This window comes from Mobula birostris, chromosome 1, assembly GCF_030028105.1.
Source record: "Mobula birostris isolate sMobBir1 chromosome 1, sMobBir1.hap1, whole genome shotgun sequence".
NCBI lineage: Eukaryota > Metazoa > Chordata > Chondrichthyes > Myliobatiformes > Myliobatidae > Mobula > Mobula birostris.
Genome location: NC_092370.1, coordinates 211,259,487 through 211,278,505, shown reverse-complemented (window position 1 = coordinate 211,278,505; position 19,019 = coordinate 211,259,487). Strand labels below are relative to the sequence as shown.

At 37.6% G+C, this 19,019-nt stretch overlaps 1 protein-coding gene across 2 annotated transcripts in view; it reads left to right on the top strand.

The window, feature by feature from the left end:
• Positions 1–19,019, top strand: part of LOC140204248 (kelch domain-containing protein 1-like) — a 110,816-nt gene extending 91,797 nt beyond the window's left edge. For both annotated transcript variants that reach the window (XM_072270807.1, XM_072270815.1), the window contains 4 exons: positions 1,735–1,807; positions 9,993–10,077; positions 16,683–16,735; positions 18,653–19,019. In XM_072270807.1, coding sequence (XP_072126908.1) covers positions 1,735–1,807; positions 9,993–10,077; positions 16,683–16,735; positions 18,653–18,785 — 344 coding nt within the window. In that variant the 3' untranslated portion in view covers positions 18,786–19,019. The remainder of the gene's footprint in view (positions 1–1,734; positions 1,808–9,992; positions 10,078–16,682; positions 16,736–18,652) is intronic.

Genomic DNA, 19,019 nt, shown 5'->3' with positions numbered 1-19,019 from the left:
TCTGAGGCATCGCTCCTTGAAGAACTCTTGGATACTACGGTTGCTAGTACCCATGCATGGAGCTGACTAATTTTACAACTCTCTGCAGCTTACATTGATCCTGTGCAGTAGCACCCACCCCCCCACGCATACCAGACAGTGATGCAGTCAGTCAGAATGCTCTCCATGATACATCTGTAGAAGTTATTGAGTGTTTTAGGTGACAAATCAAATCTCCTCAATCTCCTGATAAAATACTCCTTCCACTTCTGATCCCTCTGAGGATTGGTTTGTGTTCTCTTGTCTTTCCCTTTCTGAAGTTCACAATCTGCTCTTTTGTCTTACTGATATTGAGTACAAGGTTGTCACTGAAACACCACTCAACTAGTTGGTATATCTTGCTCCTGTACACCCTCTCATCACCATCTGAAATTCTGTCAGATACAACGATGGTTGTATCATTAGCATTTTTATAGATGGTATTTAAGTTATGTCTAGCCACACAAATTTCTTGAAATGCAGTCAAGGGATCGAAGAATAGGCATTCCTAATTGAAGTATAACAGTGGTCAAGTGTGTTGGGGTCTGTTATGCTGCAGGTGACATGTTGATGATAATTGGCCAGAGATTTCTTCAAACAAGCCTGATTGAAGTCCTCAGTAATGATTTGAAAGGCATCGGGGTAGGCTGTTTATTGTTTGCTGATCATGACACTCAGTATGTCTAGTACATTGGCCTTTGGCAGTACATAAACTGCGGTTAGGATCACAGAGGAGAACTCATGCGGTAAGTAGAATTGTCAGCACTTCCCCCGTCTTTTGCCTTCTCGGATTCAGCAGTCTGGTCCATCCAGTATATGAAGAAGCCCTTGGATCTTACCAACATGCCCGAGGTCAGCCATGTCCCTGTGAAACACAGAACCCAGCTATCCCTCATTTACTTCCGATTCAGCAAATCTTGCTCTTCGGTCCTCCACCTTATTCTCCAATGACTGTGTACATTTGCTGATAAGATACCAGGTAGAGGAGGCTTCATACTCTGACGTTTTCGTCTGGCTTAGAGTTTTCCCCTGCCCCTTCTCTTCCAGCTGTAGTAGTGCACCAGTGATGGCAAGATGGTACTGATAAAACACAGCGACGCTTTGTGGGCAGCTTATAAAACTTATAAATTTACTTCTGAACTATTCTCAGTGCAATCTGCAGCCTGTAATTTCCCTCTATTGAAATGAATGGAGAAATCATTCGAAAATTGGGTTATTAAAGAAACTGACTCATTAGACATCAATTCTGACAGAACTGTTGCAGAAAGATCTCAGTAAACAGCTGCCAGAGATTTGCTGCTTCCATGTTCACGCACACCACATGCTTGTTAGTTATGCTTGCCATCTTGTTAGTTATACACTTTGCTGGCATTTTTCAGCAGCCATAGATAATTCTGAGAAGAACGGCAGAACTTTTAAAAATAATTATTTACCGGCTCAACAGAATTAAGTAGTTAGCTCGTAGTCAATTGTCTTGAGGTTATTCCTCCATATTCCAATTTGGGAAAGTACTAGGTTCATGTACTAATTTAGATTACCTGGTTATGTTTCTTGTCTTTTAACATATAAAATCTAATTCTAACGATAAACAATAACTTTCAGTCTGATGTAGAGAATGTCTTTGTTCAACTTTTGTGCATTATTAATTATGATGGTGACCTCAGTTTCATTAGAGGCTTAAATTAGTCAACAGTGTTGCCCTTTATCTCTTCCTAGGTGATGCATGGATATATAATGTTGGAGCTAGTGAATGGAGGCAACTGGAGCATTGTCCTAAGAATAGACCCAGGTATAAACAAAGGAAATTTCTGCTGAAGAATGCAACTTTTTTTGTGTACATAAAAAAATCAGTAATTATTATTTGAGAGGACTCTCAAAATTCGCCATATTTCAGTATTTAGACAGTGGACAGGGTAAAAGAAGACAATGAAGGTAAACTTAAAGTGAACTTGTGTATGTGGTAACAAATTGGAAATTCTGTTTAAATCATTGATTTGATCCTGTGCAGAATTTGAAATACCGAAGTTGCATTGTCCAATTCTAAACAGTTTGCCTAAAATAAATATTCATTAGTTATTAAATAATTACTATAATTTTTAAACTTAAAACCATCTATTTTGGGGAAAAATAAAAACACAGCAATTAAATAATTTAAATTAACAAAGCTGATTAAAGACTTGTAACTGTAGACCTGTGACTCTTAACATCATTGGTAGGGAAGATGCTGGAAAAATATTCTTAGGAAAAGAACTTGGAAAGGCAAGGACGAATCAATGCCAGCCAACCTGACTTTGTCAAGGGTGGATCCTGTCAGACTAATTTGATTGAAATCTTTGAAGCAGTAACAAAGTGTATTAAAAAGGGCAGGGTAATATAATTTACATAAACTGTAGTAAAGCCTTTGACTAGGGTCCTCATGGGAGATTGGCTTGCCAAGTAAGGGCTCATGGAATCCAGGGCAAGTTGGTAAACTGTATTCAAAACAGACTTGGAATAGCAGACGGTTGTTTTTACAATCAGATACCTGTGACTAGTAGCGTACCACAAGGATTGGTGCTGGGACCCTTGCTCTTTGTAATGTACATGAATGACTTTGATATGGGAGGCATGATCAATAACTTTATGGATGACATGAAGTGGTGTTTGGTAGTATAGAATGTAGTCTTTGGCCACGGAGATCATTGTTTTGGCGAAATAGGCTGAATTTGATGGAGATTAATCGAGACAAATGTAAGATGATGGTTTGCAGGAGAACTAATGAGGCTGCAGTAATGTAGATATACACAATGAATGTTAGGGTCTTGGGAAGTATTACGGAACAGTAAATTATAGTAAAATTTCATAGATATTTGAAGGTGGCAATCAGATATACAACATAGGAAGGCATATGGGATATTGTCCTTAATTAATTGGGCCATTGAGTACAGAAGTAAGGAGGTTATGCTCCAACTTTATGAAATTTTGGCCAGACTTCAGTTGGAATAGTGTTGCAATTCTGCTCACCAAGGAAGGATATGGTAGCACTGGACAGTGTGTAAAGGAGATTAACCAGGCTGTTGCTTGGGGTGAAGTAGTTCAATTATGAGGAGGAACCGGAGTAGTATTTTTTTACTCCTCTGGGAGCAGAAATTGTTAAGAGGAGACATTCTGAAGTGTATAAAACTGAGGGTATAGATGGGTAGACTGCAGGAAACTTTCATACATATCAGAGGAAGGTAAAACTAGAGGTTTAAGGTAAGGAGGAAGAGTGGATTTGAGGAGGAGATTCTTCAACCTGAGGGAGCAAGCAATTGGAATATAGAAGTACATACTCTGGATAGAGTGGTTGAAGCTGGGTTGCTGATAACATTTAATAAGTGTATGGATGAGCACTTCTATCATTTGGACAAAGATGGCAATGGACCAAGTATGGGGAATGGGGTTAATATGGAAGGGTATCCAATGCTTAGCATGGACAAGTTGGGCCAATTGGCCTGTTTCCATGCTGCATGGATTTCTGAGAATATCAATGTGGTGCTATACACTTAACTTGTATCTACTGTTTCCTGCAAGCAAGGTTTCCATTTTTAAATGAAATTTTGTTTTAAAAAAAGTTGATATTTCTCCACAGGGAATTAGGAAAGGGAATTGAAAAAATATTGCTTCCACTCTCAGGGCTGCACTCTCTAGTGCAAAAAAAAAATAGGTTATATGCTAACTAGTACAGTATATGATTTTTTAAAAAAAGAACAAATGTGCAACTTGTGAGGTACATGCTCAATTTCAGTTGATAAAATTTTTTTATTGAATAGTTGCAGCACTCAGTCCATAGAATTCTTAAGTAGCTCTTCACAAGAGCAATCCAGGTCATCACATCTCCCTTTTCTTTCCCAGTGACCCTGTTTTTATTTTCTAAGTATCAAACAAATTCTGGATAGGTTTGATTCTTCTTCCTCTATTTTCAGGTAATGATTTGTAGATACTGACTACTTGCAACACAGGATCCAGTACTGGTTGTAACGCTGTATTCCATAATACAGCTTCAGATATTTGAGCACTTTTGTGTCCCTGCGTTTCTGTTCTAGTGTCCTCTTCAGAATTGTACGTTTCTTATTCCTTTACATTTTCTTCTTCATAGTAAAGTCTATTACTTTACTCTTCTTGACAGTACGGTGATAAAAAAAGGTATTTAGCCAAGACGTTAATCCTGTTTCTTTCTTCACAGATGCTGCATGGCCTTCTAGGTATTTCCCACATTTTCTGTTTTCAATACTTCATTTCAGCCCCTAGAATGAATTAATTGCCAGCTGAATTTTAGCTGAATAATTTATCGTTATGCTTTAAATGCTTTTTGAAAGTCCACAATTTAACAGCATTGTCCTCATTAAGATAGAACATAGAGCAGTGCAGCACAGTACAGCCCCACAGCCTACGATATTGTACCAACCTTTTAACTTACTCCAAGATCAGTGTAACCCTTTCCCTCCCATAGTCCTCCATCTTTGTTTCATTTAGTTGTCTATTGAAGATGTTTTAAATGTCTTTTGTGTATCTGCCTCTTCCACCATCAATGCCAGTATGTTCCATGCACTTGCCACTCTGTTTTTTAAAAAAAACAAAACAACCTCTAACTTCCCCAAACCTACACTTCCCTCCAATCACCTTAAAATTTTGCCCTCTTGTAGTAACCATTGCTACTCTGTAGAAAAAGGTACTGGCTGCCTTATACACCTCTATCAAGTCACATCTCATTCTCCTTTGCACCAAAGGGGGGGGGGAACCCAAGTTCACTCAACCTTTTAAGACATGTTCTCTGATCTAGCCAGGATCCTAGTAAATCTCCTCTGCACCCTCTCGAAAGCTTCCATTCTCCTTCCTATAATGAGGCAACCAGAAGAGAATACAATATACTTGTAGTCTCTGTGGAGTTTTATAGAGCTGCTGTATTACCTCACGGTTCTTAAACTCAATCCCCTTACAAATGAAGGCCAATACACCATATGCCTACTTGACAACTTGTGTGTCAACTTTGAGGGATCTATGGACAATGACTCAAGATCCCTCTGTTCCTCCACATTACCAAGAATCCTGTCGTTTAATTTGCACACTGCCTTCAAGTGCAACCTTCTAATGTGAATTACTTCACACTTTTCTGGGTTGAACTCCATCTGCCACTTCTCAGCACAGCACTTCATCGTATCAGTGTCACGTTGTAACTTATGACAACCTTCATGTCATCTTCAAACTTACTAATCCACCCTTCCACTTCCTCTAAGTCATTTATAAAAGTCACAAAGAGCAGGGGTCCCAGAACGGATACCTGTGGAACTCTACTCATCGTAGACCTCCAGGCAGAATACACTCCATCAATTATCATCCTTTGCCTTCTTGGGGCAAATAAATTCCCAATCCATAAATTTCCCTGACTCGCATGCTTTCTAATGAGCCTACAAAGGAACCTTGTTGAATACCTTACTCAGATGCATATATACCACATCCACTAGTCTACCTTCATCAGTTTGTTTTAAATGAAGTAACTATCAGCATACTATGAGCCTTCACCCTGTCTAACTGTTACCACTTCCGGGGCACCACATACTTCTATCCATAGCTTTCTCTTGAGATGCACTATCATTCATTGTGCAAGTAATACCTGGTTTAACTCCCAAAATGCATTATTTTGCACTTAGCTGAGTTGAATTCCCATCTGCCATCCCTTTTCCAAGTTCAGCTAAATTCCACTTTTACAAAAAACAATAACCTTCACTGTCCACAATACCATCAATATTGATATCATCTACAAACTTGCTGATTATGCCACCTACCATTTGATTAATTTAGAGTTAATGCATTAATTAGATTAATTCACTTTTAGTTGTGGCATGTGTTAGGATCTCAAGGACAATGCTATGTTTTATTTTATGATGTTTGTTCACATGCATAATTTCATAGTATGAAGAACTAATAAACAGACAATTCCCACATTGGAAAACCAACATATGAAGGCCTGTTATGACCAAAGTCCTCAAGTACATTATGTAGCACTTCTTTCAATGGAAATGTTAAGTCCTGGAACAGACAACTCAGTTGTCCCCTTAGCTACAAGTTCAAGTTTGGGTAGGCAAATTGAGAAATAGTTTCAGAAATTTAGTTTCGTCTTGAGTAGATAATTTCTGTGTTCCAGGTATCTGTGCATCATTACCTCATTAATCTGCTACCTATTTTGAAAACATTAAAGTAAATGGTTTCATCAAATTTCTCGTGAAAGAAATTTTATTTTTCACAGTGTGTCATTATACCTAAAATGGTTAAAGAATCTTTGCATGGTACATTTACAAAATGACTATGTGAAGAATTGTTAGTGGAGCTTGTATCTTGGTGTCAGGTCCTTGAGCACTATTTACATCAATTTAAAAATTTTGATTTTTGCTGTGTATTTCACGAATTGCTAATTAGGCTTCCAACCTGTGAAACAAAGGAAGTTACCAGAACTGCTATTATATTTTAATTATGTTGTAAATACTTTATTTCATGATAGGTGTGCTATTAGCTTAGAACTAAGTTTCCATATCATGCCCTAATCTTTTCAAAATACATTGACTTAATTTTGTTATTGAACTATGGCCTAATGTCTCTAATTGGAGATTTTCCCATTTAGGGACTCATTAATAAAGATTTTAAATTCATTTTAATTGTAGGTATTTTTAAATTTAAAAAAGACGTTATAGCCTCTTTAATTTTCAGAGGAGTTTTAATGTTAGATTAGGTTAGATCATGCAAAAAATTGCTTAGCATTGGTACAAATGCAAATTATATTTAAATTATCTATTAAATTTCAAAATTGTATTCCCTGTTTAAAAAAAATTGTACAAGATATTTGTGGATTGGGCTTTTAAATTTTGTATGATGAGCTGTACACATACAGTTTGAATGATTTCCATATTGCTGTTTAATGTAGATACAGGGATTTGTTTATTTTTCTGGTTTTGATAATTACTGTTGTAAAATAATCCTAATATTTCACATTTTGTAACTGTGCTTTTTAGTTGTAGTTTCATTTTTTAAGTCTCCCATTTTCATTCTGTATATATTATGAATAAATAATTGAAACATTCTGTAATAGAATTTATACTAGTTATGGCAGTGACGTTTTGCACCGTTTTAGATTAGCAGCAACCAAGCGTAATAGAGCACTGTTACAGTCTGTACAAAAAAAAGGATCAGGTTGCAAGCTAGGATTTCAACATGTTCGAGTCAGGAAAGTCTACTCCATGTTCTACGGTGAAGCAGCCCAGGCAGGAGTTTACCAACAGCAAGTCATGAGGCAAAGGTTTTGATGAGGTGAGGAAAGCAAAGGCAGATGCAGAGTGCAGGGCAAGGAAATGTAGACTGCTTCTTAGTTCAACACAGGTGGGAAAAAATTATTTATATTAATATTGTCTAGTTAAAGTAGGGTGATTATTGTAGCAGATCAGTTAAGAGTACAATACATGATTTCAAGATTATATTGTTTAGATTACTTTCCATTGCCAGATTATTAGAAATAAGTTCCAGTAGTCTACACTGGATTCAGCTCGGAATACAGAGGGGAAGTTTCATAAACTAGAACTAGTTTGTAATAAGAAAGGCATGTCCTGCATGTTTTGTGCCCTTTTAAATGCCTTTATTTAAAAACCCATGTAAATATAAAACTGAAAATTATTCTTTTTTGGCAATAAAATGTTGAAACTTATTATCAATTTAATATCTTGATGCATAGACTTGTGTTTTAGAATATACGTATAAAGGTTCGACATTCAACTGCGTAATTTATTTATACTGAACAAATTATAGGTGAGTTTAGCATTAAGATGGGTATCTGCCATTTTAAAGAATTTTAACGCCACAACAGAATTTTTTCCTTTTTATATTTATAAATTCATATTCCCAAATCAGCTATCTTTTCTACTGCTGGTGCTGTTGTGAATGGTTATATACTATTAATATTTTTTATTGTTGAGAGAAGCTTTATTGTAGCAGTGAATTAATTTTTACTGCTGATTTAGCCATTTACCTTTTGGGTATCTTTCTGCATTGTATCATTTATTGCAGATTCCAGGCTAAAGTTTAGAAATCACCAGAGGTATTTTTGAGTGTCTCCCAATTTGTTTGTTGCTTTCCTTTCATCAGCTGTGAATTTTGATCAGAGTTCTAATTGTAATGAACAGGACCATGGACATCAGTGCAGTAATATCTTGAATTATTAGCACTTAATGCAATACAGATTTGAATCCTGTATAAATTAGTAGAGGAAAAGATTGCATATCCTCCTCCCAGTTTGCTTTTCTTGGCAAGATGCATCTTATCTGAAGTATTTCACCATTTGCATATCTGATTAATGCTGCAGCACTGCTTTCTCTAAAAACTAAAATCTGTATCTTCCTAAAATTCTCTTAAACAATTTATCATTAGAACTTTCCACAAATCCAAACATGCTCAGCAGTATATTGTGGATCGCCAGGTCACTTTCAATGCAGATATCTGTATTGACTTCCTTTGTTATGTTTTGTATATCAGTTCTGAAACAACATTTGGATAATACTAAAGAAGTAACTGTCTTCCATTGTACATTGGTAGAACAAATAACACTTTTAATCAGATTTTGTAATCTGATATCTTGACAATTCACCATTCATGCAAATCACTATGGAGGCAGTAGTAACTCAATATATAAAGAAAACAAGTACATTTGGATAGTTTTTTTATTTTGTGGATTTTATATTAAATTTTGTTTGAGAGCAGTTGAACATGGCTAATTAAAGATATTCTTAAATTTTAGATCTAGTTTCAAACTACTGATAAATAACTCGGGAAGGAAGGATACAACAAAGCACTTCAATTTGATTTCCTACTGCAACACAGAAAAGGCCATTTTACCCGTATATGCTGGCTCCTGGCAGAGCAATCCCATCTGTCCCAAATATTTATCCCCTGTTGTCCTGTAACATTCTCTTTTGATTTGTTTACCACTTGCGTATCTACATTCTGAGTAATTTTCAGAAACCAGCTAAACTACAAAATATGCTTTTGAGATGTGAGAGAAAACTGGTGAATGCAGCGGAAACCATCTAGTCATGGGGAGAATATGCAAACTTCAGAAGGAATACAAATCAGAACAAACCCAGATCCTTTGAGCTGTGAGACAATAATACCAACTTGAGCACTGCCATATGGTCTTTAACTTTATCACTTTACTTGATTCTTTCTTGTTTAGAAAACCTTATACAAAATTTGTTCAGAGTGGACCCACTCTGAATAGGGATCTTTTGGTCTCCTTTAGAGCAGCTTTCTTCCTTGACATTTCCTACATGGTCTTTATTACCATTTTCCATCTTATATAGTTGAAGGTATTGACTGCCACTCAAGAGGCATTGGTTAATTATGATCAAACCAAATTAAAAGCTTTCAAAATCTAGACAGTTTTAATTACTAAACATGGCAAATAGTTTTACATTAGTATAGGTTTTGAAGGTGAGTAAGCAACTTTTATTTAAAAGATTAATTTCTACTCTTATAAATCAAAATATACATGCTCTCTCAAGATAAATATTCTATAAACTTTTCATGCTAAATTTATATCAATGTTATGTATTTCATTTGATAAACTTGAAAGAACAAAGTACGTGGTGTACAAATTTTAAACACTAACAGGATACCTATTACATCCACATGGAATGGAAAGAATTCTGGTGAAAATAAAAGGGAGGGGCATGTTAATACTTTCTGAGAAAGCAGTTGTGCAAAGATATGGTATTGATTATGTCTTCATTCAACATTTAGAAAAAATTAGCACTGACAGCTCTCAACCTTAAATTGTCTATGATTGCACAATTTAAAGAAGATAAATCATAGTTGCATATTAACATTTACTGTTATGTATTAGAAAAAAGGAAATAAAACCTTTGGCATTCATAACAAATATATTTTAATCTATTTAACTTTGAAAACATCTGCAGGTTGTGGCATACAGCCTGTTTGGGGAAGGAGCATGAAGTGATGGTGTTTGGTGGGAGTAAAGATGACCTGCTGTCCTTCGATTCTGTGAGTACATTTTTTTGAAATGATTTGTCTTTGTAATAGTAAATCACGATTGGAGAACAAGTGTGTTAGTTAAAATAGTTTCTAGTTTTTCTTTAAACTCACAATCTCTGGTTCTTGAACTATAAACATTTTTCATTATTGATACTTGCTAATTTTTAATCACTTAAGTAAAGTGAGAAGGAAGAATTAAATGACAGAAGAGTTAAGAAAGTTAAGTGAAAATGCAGTTTTTAGAAATGCATATGTCATAGTCATACTTTATTGATCCCAAGGGAAATTGGTTTTTGTTACAGTTGCACCATAAATAATAAATAGCAATAAAACCATAAATAGTTAAATAGTGATATGTAAATTATGCCAGGAAGTAAGTCCAGGACCAGCCTATTGGCTCAGGGTGTCTGACCCTCCAAGGGAGGAGTTGTAAAGTTTGATGGCCACAGGCAGGAATGACTTCCTATGACACTCAGTGCTGCATCTCGGTGGAATGAGTCTCTGGCTGAATGTACTCCTGTGCCCACACAGTACATTATGTAGTGGATGGAAGACATTGTCCAAGATGGCATGCAACTTGGACAGCATCCTCTTTTCAGACACCACCGTCAGAGAGTCCAGTTCCATCCCCACAACATCACTGGCCTTACGAATGAGTTTGTTGATTCTGCCAGCCAATCAAAGAAAGTAAAGATAACAATCTGCTGGATGTGTGTATCTTTCATCGAAATCTGTTCCAGATTGGATAAATTCTTGCCTTCACACTATGCACTTCTTGAGTTGACTTTACTTTATTACTTACATCTTTCATATACATGAGGAGTAAAAATCTTTTATGTTATGTCTCCGTCTAAATGTGCAATGTGCAATTTATAGTAATTTGTAATAAATAGTATGTACAACAGGACAGTCGGTATGACATAGAGATACAATTGTATCAGTATGAATTAATCAGTTTGATGGTCTGGTGGGAGAAGCTGTCCCAGAGTCTGTTGGTCCTGGCTTTTATACTGCGGTACAGTTTCCTGGATGGTAGCAACTGGAACAGTTTGTGGTTGGGGTGACTTGGGTCTCCAATGATTCTTCGGACCCTTCTTACACACCTGTCTTTGTAAGTGTCCTGAATAGTGGGAAGTTTACATCTATAGATGTGCTGGGCTGTTCACACCACTTTCTGCAGAGTCCTGCGATTGAGGGAAGTACAGTTCCCATACCAGGCAGTGATGCAGCTAGTCAGGATGCTCTCAGTTGTGCCCCTGTAGAAAAATCTTAGGATTTGGGGGCCCATACCAAACTTGTCTGAGGTGAAAGAGGTGCTGTTGTGCCTTTTTCACCACGTAACCGGTATGTACAGACCATGTGAGATCGTTGGTGATCTGTATGCCAAGGAACTTAAAGCTGTTCACCCTCTCAAACCCAGATCCATTGATATCAATAAGTGTTAGCCTGTCTCCATTCCTCCTGTAGTTTTTGCGACATTGAGGGAGAGGTTGCTTTCTTGACACCACTGTCTCAGGGTAATGACTTCATCACTGTAGGCTGTAGCTTTATATCAAAACAAAACTTAATACAGATTATTCAGATTATAGATTGTTCAACATAATATATTCCTTGTTAAGAGAATAGCTAGGAAGTACCTTGGCCATCTCTGACATCAAAAATGATGAAGCTCTGCGTAACTTCTTGTTCAGTAGAGTTACTTAAGGAAAGTTTACAGTATTGTAAGTTTATATTTGTACAGGTGTCCCCTGCTTTTCGAACGTTCACTTTACGAAACCTCACTGTTATGAAACACATTAGTACCCTGTTTTCGCTTTCAGAAGGTGTTTTCACTGTTACGAAGAAAGGTAGCGCGCAATAAAATATCAGCGCGTGAAAAAAACCAGCGCGCACCCCGAGCAGCCACTCTCCCCCGGATTCTCGCTGCTTAAACACGCTGCATTGAGCAGCCGTTAGCAAGATGAGTTCTAAGGTGTCGGAAAAGCCTGAAAGATTTTGTAAGGGTGTTACACTTAGCATAAAACTAGACATAATTAAGCGTTTCAATTGTGGTGAACGAAGCAAGGACAAAGTGAGTTTGGCTTGTGGAAGCTGACGAAGATGATGTTGAAGAGGTTTTGGCATCCCATGACCAAGAACTGATAGATGAAGAGCTGATGCAATTGGAAGAGGAGAGGATAACAATAGAAACCGAATGCAGTAGCGAAAGTGAAGTCGTCCAGGAACTGAACGTGAAGCAACCGCGTGAGATTTTCGCTGCAATGATACAGTACGAGTTTAATTTTGAAAGGGTACGTAGGTTTAGGGGATATTTGCAGGATGTTTTGAGTCCTTGCAAAGAACTGTGTGATAGAAAAATGCTCGAGGCTCAGCAGTCAAGCAAGCCTTCCACATCAGCCACAGCAGACGACGAACCTTGACCTTCAACATCGAGGCGGGCAGTCATAGGAGAAGATGAACTGCCTGCCCTGATCGACGATGAGATGACACCCCCGTGGCCCACCACCCCAAACCCCGGGCCCGGGACAGATACTGTACAGATTTGCAGAGAATGCAGCAGTAGCCAGGAGACACACACCACATTTTTAAGAAAAAAGTGGAAATAGACATGCTAATTAATTAGGTGCTGCCTAGCACGTAATTGTCAGCCCAGATCAGTGCCGATGCAATCGCCTCTGATCTGCACCGACATTTACATGCTGGGCAGCACCTGATTAATTAGCATGTTTATTTTGGCTTTTTTCTTAAAGATGTGCTGTGTGCCTCCCGGCTACTCCTGCGTGCTTCGCGGCAATGTATCAGTCGGCAGTCTGGAGGGTGGGGGCCACTGCACCACCCCAACCTGCGACGACTCAGTCTAACACAACATCATCAGTGTGCTCGATGTCTTCCCAATTCCAGTAAATGATACTACACTGTACATACACTAAAACACAAGGAATTCTGCAGATGCTGGAAATTCAAGCGACACACATCAAAGTTGCTGGTGAACGCAGCAGACCAGGTAGCATCTCTAGGAAGAGGTACAGTCAACGTTTCAGGCCGAGACCCTTCGTCAGGACTAACTGAAGAAAGAGCTAGTAAGAGATTTAAAGGTGGGAGGGGGAGATCCAAAATGATAGGAGAAGACAGGAGGTGGAGGGATGGAGCCAAGAGCTGGACAGGTGATTGGCAAAAGGGATATGAGAGGATCATGGGACAGGTGGCCCAGGGAGAAGGAAAAGGGGGAGGGGGGAAAAGGGGGGGAGGATGGGCAAGGGGTATAGGTCAGAGGGACAGAGGGAGAAAAAGGAGAGTGAGAGAAAGAATGTGTATATATAAATAACGGATGGGGTATGAGGGAGGTGGGGCATTAGGGGAAGTTAGAGAAGTCAATGTTCATGCCATCAGGTTGGAGGCTACCCAGACGGAATATAAGGTGTTGTTCCTCCAACCTGAGTGTGGCTTCATATTTACAGTTGAGGAGGCCGTGGATAGACATGTCAGAATGGGAATGGGATGTGGAATTAAAATGTGTGACCACTGGGAGATCCTGCTTTCTCTGGCGGACAGAGCATAGGTATTCAGCGAAACAATCTCCCAGTCTGCGTCGGGTCTTGCCAATTTATAAAAGGCCACATCGGGAGCACCGGATGTAGTATATCACTCCAGCCGACTCACAGGTGAAGTGTCGCCTCACCTGGAAGGACTGTCTGGGGCCCTGAATGCTGGTAAGGGTGGAAGTGTAAGGGCATGTGTAGCACTTGTTCCGCTTACAAGGATAAGTGCCAGGAGGGAGATCAGTGGGGAGGGATGGGGGGGGGGATGAATGGACAAGGGAGTCGCATAGAGAGCAATCCTTGCGGAAAGCAGTCGGGGGGAAGTGAAAGATATGCTTGGAGGTGGCGGAAGTTACGGAGAATAATATGTTGGACCTGGAGGCTGGTGGGGTGGTAGGTAAGGACCAGTACATACATTATTTCTACTTTATATAGGCTGTGTATTTTTACGTGTTATTTGGTAGATTTGGCAGCTTCATAGTTTAAAGGTTACTGGAGAGCGTGTTTATGCCAACAGCGCTTGCGTGAGATTTTCTGCCGAGAGCGCTTGCATGAGATTTTCGCTATGGAGATCTGTGCAGGCGTTCATTGTAGAGAAGTATTTCTACTTTATATAGGCTGTGTATTTATCATATCATTCCTGCTTTTACTATATGTTACTGTTATTTTAGGTTTTATGTGTTATTTGGCATGATTTGGTAGGTTATTTTTGGGTCTGCGAATGCTCATAAAATTTTCCTATATAAATGGTAATTGCTTCTTCGCTTTACGACATTTCGGCTTATGAACCGTTTCATGGAAACGCTCTACCTTCGGATGGCGGGGGAAACCTGTATTCTGAGATACTGGCAACTTTATTGATGGGCTCACAAGAACATTAGAGGTCATCCATTAATGAAGTTTCCGATTCTCTTAAAAACTCCGAAACTCTTGAATGTTTTGCATCTTTCAAATGCAGCTGGTTGTTCTATTGCTGTGTTTGAAAGAGTAAAAGGGGGAAAGAATTTATTTTCTATCATCTTTTGATTTTTCATTGTCCTTTCTGCAAAGGATTTAGAAATGACATATTTAAATATTATAAAACAAAGTGATGTTGCTTTTGTTTAGTAGTTACCAAACATTGAAGTTGAATATGAAAGCTCAATGAAAGAGTGTAGAACTTTTGCTTTTTGTGGGAGAAAACGGGAATAAATGTAAAAGTCACTTAGGTATGTGGATAAGAAAGGGTTAGAAGGATCTGGGCCAATGTGGGCAGATGGGATTAACTTGTCTATGCCATCCAATGTAGTTAAGTTGGGCCAAAGGGCTGTTTCTGTTTCTGGCACTTTGACCCAACTTGTTTTAATGAGTCTTTTGCAGGCCCTTGAAGTTGATGTACAAGATTATCAAAGATGGTTTATTGAAGCTGTCAGCAGTAAGATGAGAACAAGTTTGTTTTATTGATGGACCTGCTGATAAATCAATGAAAGAAAAGAACTAGGGACAAATTTTTCACTTTGTTGATTTATAGAATGAACATGAAGACTAAAACATTGTAATAGCTGTCTAACAGTATAGAGAAAGCCTGGCCTTGAAACAAATCTTAGTCCAAGTGCCAAGTATCAGAATCAGAAGGTTGCAACTAAATTGCCTTGTTAGTGATTGACTATTTCAATTTTTGTGAGGATTTGATGTTGAAAATAAAATATGCAATATTGACTTGTGTTTCTGTTTTTTTTTATAAGTCATCAACATGGTCATTATCTTAGCTTGATGCATATCAATCCTTTGGGTTAGAGTCATAGCATCATACAGCATAGAAACAGGCCTTGCAGCATAGTTGGTCCATGCCAAACAAGATGCCTGTCCAAGCTATTCTATTTTGCCAACATTTGGCCCATAATCTTTTAAACCGTTCCAATCCATGTACCTGTCCAACTGTCTTTTTAATATTATTGTAAATGCTTCAACCACTACCTCTGACAGTTACCACTCTTATGTTTTAAAACAAAATTTCCTCAAGTTCCTATTAAATATTTTTCTTCTCACCTTAAAGTTGTGTCCTGTAGGTCATTCCCCAGCCCTGGGAAAAAGTTGGAATGCCCTCATAATTTTATATACCTCTGTAAGATCACAATTCAGACTCCATTCTTCCAAGATGATATGGAGCTCATCCTCCATTGAATCACAGCTTCAGATTTAGTGGGTTTTTTTTAAGGTTCATAAGGTTTGGTGGGCAGAGGTGAGTTATGGGTCTGGTTAGGGTTTGGAGACAGGATGTGAGGTAATTAGAGGTCAGGACAGAAGCTTAAGTCTGCACTCTGTGTTGGAAGGATAACATGACAGGCTTTGGACATCCATGGACCAGGCTGGTATATGCGGCCAGATATAGGGCCAGCAGGTCAGCGTGGATGCCACCCCCCCCCCCCAATCCACATTCAATTTAACTTAAGGGGAAGGAAAATAATGGATATTAAATACCATGAAACAAGAAAACGAAAACGTACAAGAGATAATTGAAGGCAGGATAAATATAGCAGCATTTCTTATAAACTAATTATGTTTTCAATCTAATCTAATCTAAAAAACATTTTTTAAAATGTTAAACTGGAATACAATCTATTGGTTGAAAATTTCTAACATTACATTTATCATTGAGATTTGATGAAGAAATAGAATAGTAATAGCTGACAAATAGAAATTGAAGAATTAATGAAATGATCTATTTAAATATATAAAAAGCATTCAAGTATCACTATGCTTCTGCCTTTCAACACTATTTCTTAATGAAAATTTGCTAGCTCTTCGTGCAGATTGTTTAAATAAAACTGAAAATTAATTAATTTATCTCTTACGGAATCAGAAGTAATTCTCAACAACATCTGACCAAGATGAACTTTAAAACCTGAATAGTATTTCAGAAGAAATGTGGTTAGATAGAATATTTCTGAAGAAATATGGATAATGCATATTTAGTACAGATGTAGAATCCTTTTGTGAGAAGCTACAGTTGAACAATTTGATAACTCATTATTGCAAGTCATTGGCAAGCGATTTGAAGTATTAACACAATTTGTCTGCTGTTCTTTTAATTAGGGTCACTGTAATGATGTCCTGATCTTTCAGACACAGCCATATTCACTGTTCAGGTAACTTTTCCATTTTCCATTTGATGGAGAACTTGATTAAAATGATTTTACGAGCTATGAATAGAAATAGTGATTTGCATATCTTTCAAAACAGCACTCTTGAAAAATGAAGGATAACGTGTTTGTAATCTTCTTTGTTACAAGCATTGAAATTAAAATTCTGCTATTTTGGATAATTTTTATTTGGTAAACTTTTTACCCTTTTGCTGTCTTAATGTTGGAGTTAGCTAATATCTGGTTTGAGAATAAAATCAAGTATGGAGATGTAGCGGTTTTAGTGATTTATTTAATTACACCGCTCGTGCAGTCTATAGAGCATTTGGAATGGGAGCTGGTGCTGACTTGGATCAATAATGTAATGATGCTAGATCCTACCAGAAATAGATGGGGTAGTTTTTAAAAAATTTCAAATTATGGATCAGTTGATTGAACATAGATCGTGGCCCTTCACCCACAATTTTGTGCCAATCTTTTAACCTACTCCATGATCAATCTAATCCTTGCCTCACACTTAATCCCCCATTTTTCTTTCATCCATGTGGATTGTAGAAATATGATTTTAAATTTCTCGGTCTTTTAATGTTTTCTTAACACTCCGGTTAGCTACAGTATAAATTGTTTTCTTCTCCCAAGTGTGAGGGCTAGGTAATGCCTGTTGAGCTAAAATAGGGGCATCTGTAAAATATTTACTGAAATTTTATATTTGCTTAACACACAGGAAAAAATCTGTTGGAGTGGACTTTAGGAAAACGCTAATAAGATCAGACATTCTCAACTTGGTTTCTGAGCATGGGAGGTTCTCGTAGAAATTAATGTGGAGGATTTTAACAGCCTTGGGTGGTGGGGTGGAAATGCCTCTCTACCAAAGGAGGTGTAAGGCACTTTTTCCCTCCACTAGCCTAAGGTGTAGCACCTGCTTAGTCCCGGTCTTGTGAAGCCATGAGAGCGGGTGATAGATGATCATATGAGTAGCTGGTACATATCACGCCCTGGTTATGCAACCACTGACTGCAGGCAAACAATCTCTGATGAGTATTGACAATGGATGGGGTCACACGTCTTGTAAAGACACTGCCCAGAAAAAGGCAATAGCAAACTATTTCTGTAGAAAAATGTGTCAAGAATAATCGTGGTCAATAGACCATGATTGTCTACATCATATGACATGGCACATGATGATGACAAACAATAATTCTTGCATACAATAGTGTAAGTAAACCTAGATAATGAGTGGCCGTTACTCATTATCCTGTTGTTTGCATAGTTGAGTTTCACAATAATAGTCACTGAATTGAAGATCAGAAGGTTAGGGCTGGCTCTAGCAGAAGAAACCAGAGTTAGCTTCATTAAAGATCATACTTTTCAAACTAAATGTACACCATGCCACACTTGTGATATATTTAGAGTTAGATTTGGCTCACTGGTGCTCCTTCCTGAATAAGGAGATTAGTATTTAGTGTACTCTTTCGGATAAGACATTAAACCCTGGCTTTTTACAGAGATAGACATAGGATCCTATGGCACTAGAGTTGGGAATGATCCCTGATCTCCTGGTTAATATTTATTTCTAGCTCCACATTTATGCCAAAAATTAAAATAATTGATCATTACAGTAGTTTTGCTCTCTATGGAAGTCTTGTGTGCACCCATTGTTTGTCACATTTTCTATGCTCTAATAGCATCTACAGTTCCAAAGTAAAACCACCAAACTTGACATGACCACACGAGTATTTTCAGCATTCCAAATTTCTAGAATTTAGTTTTTTAAAAATTTACAAATCAAAAATGCTTCATTTGGTATAAAGTTTTTTTTGGGGATGTGTGGAGAAGAGGCATGAGGTGCAGGCATATAGGAAATATAGGATAATCTTCATGTGATTTACATGCATTGTGTGATTTTCTTTTAATACTTTATAGGTTGTGCTTAGACTGCATTGCTAAGAGTTCCACGGTGTTACAGAGTCAGCTTCCATGGTTGCCTCGTCAATTGCTTTCGCAAGTCAAGAAAAAAATCACTTTCTGGGTTTTAGCTGGACGCCAAAAAAAATGAAAATATTTTGAACAGTTTGAATTAAGAATGTTTGTATATATCACATTGAATGATACATTGTAAGAACTATGCCATTATGATAGGCAAATATAATATTTGAAATGTACAAACCCAAATTGGGTTGATAAAAAAAAAAGTGATTGTTAAGTTTTATTATATTAATTTTGTAGACTGATTAACATAGATATGTTAATTCATTTTATATCATCCTGGTCCAGATTCTGAAATAAATTG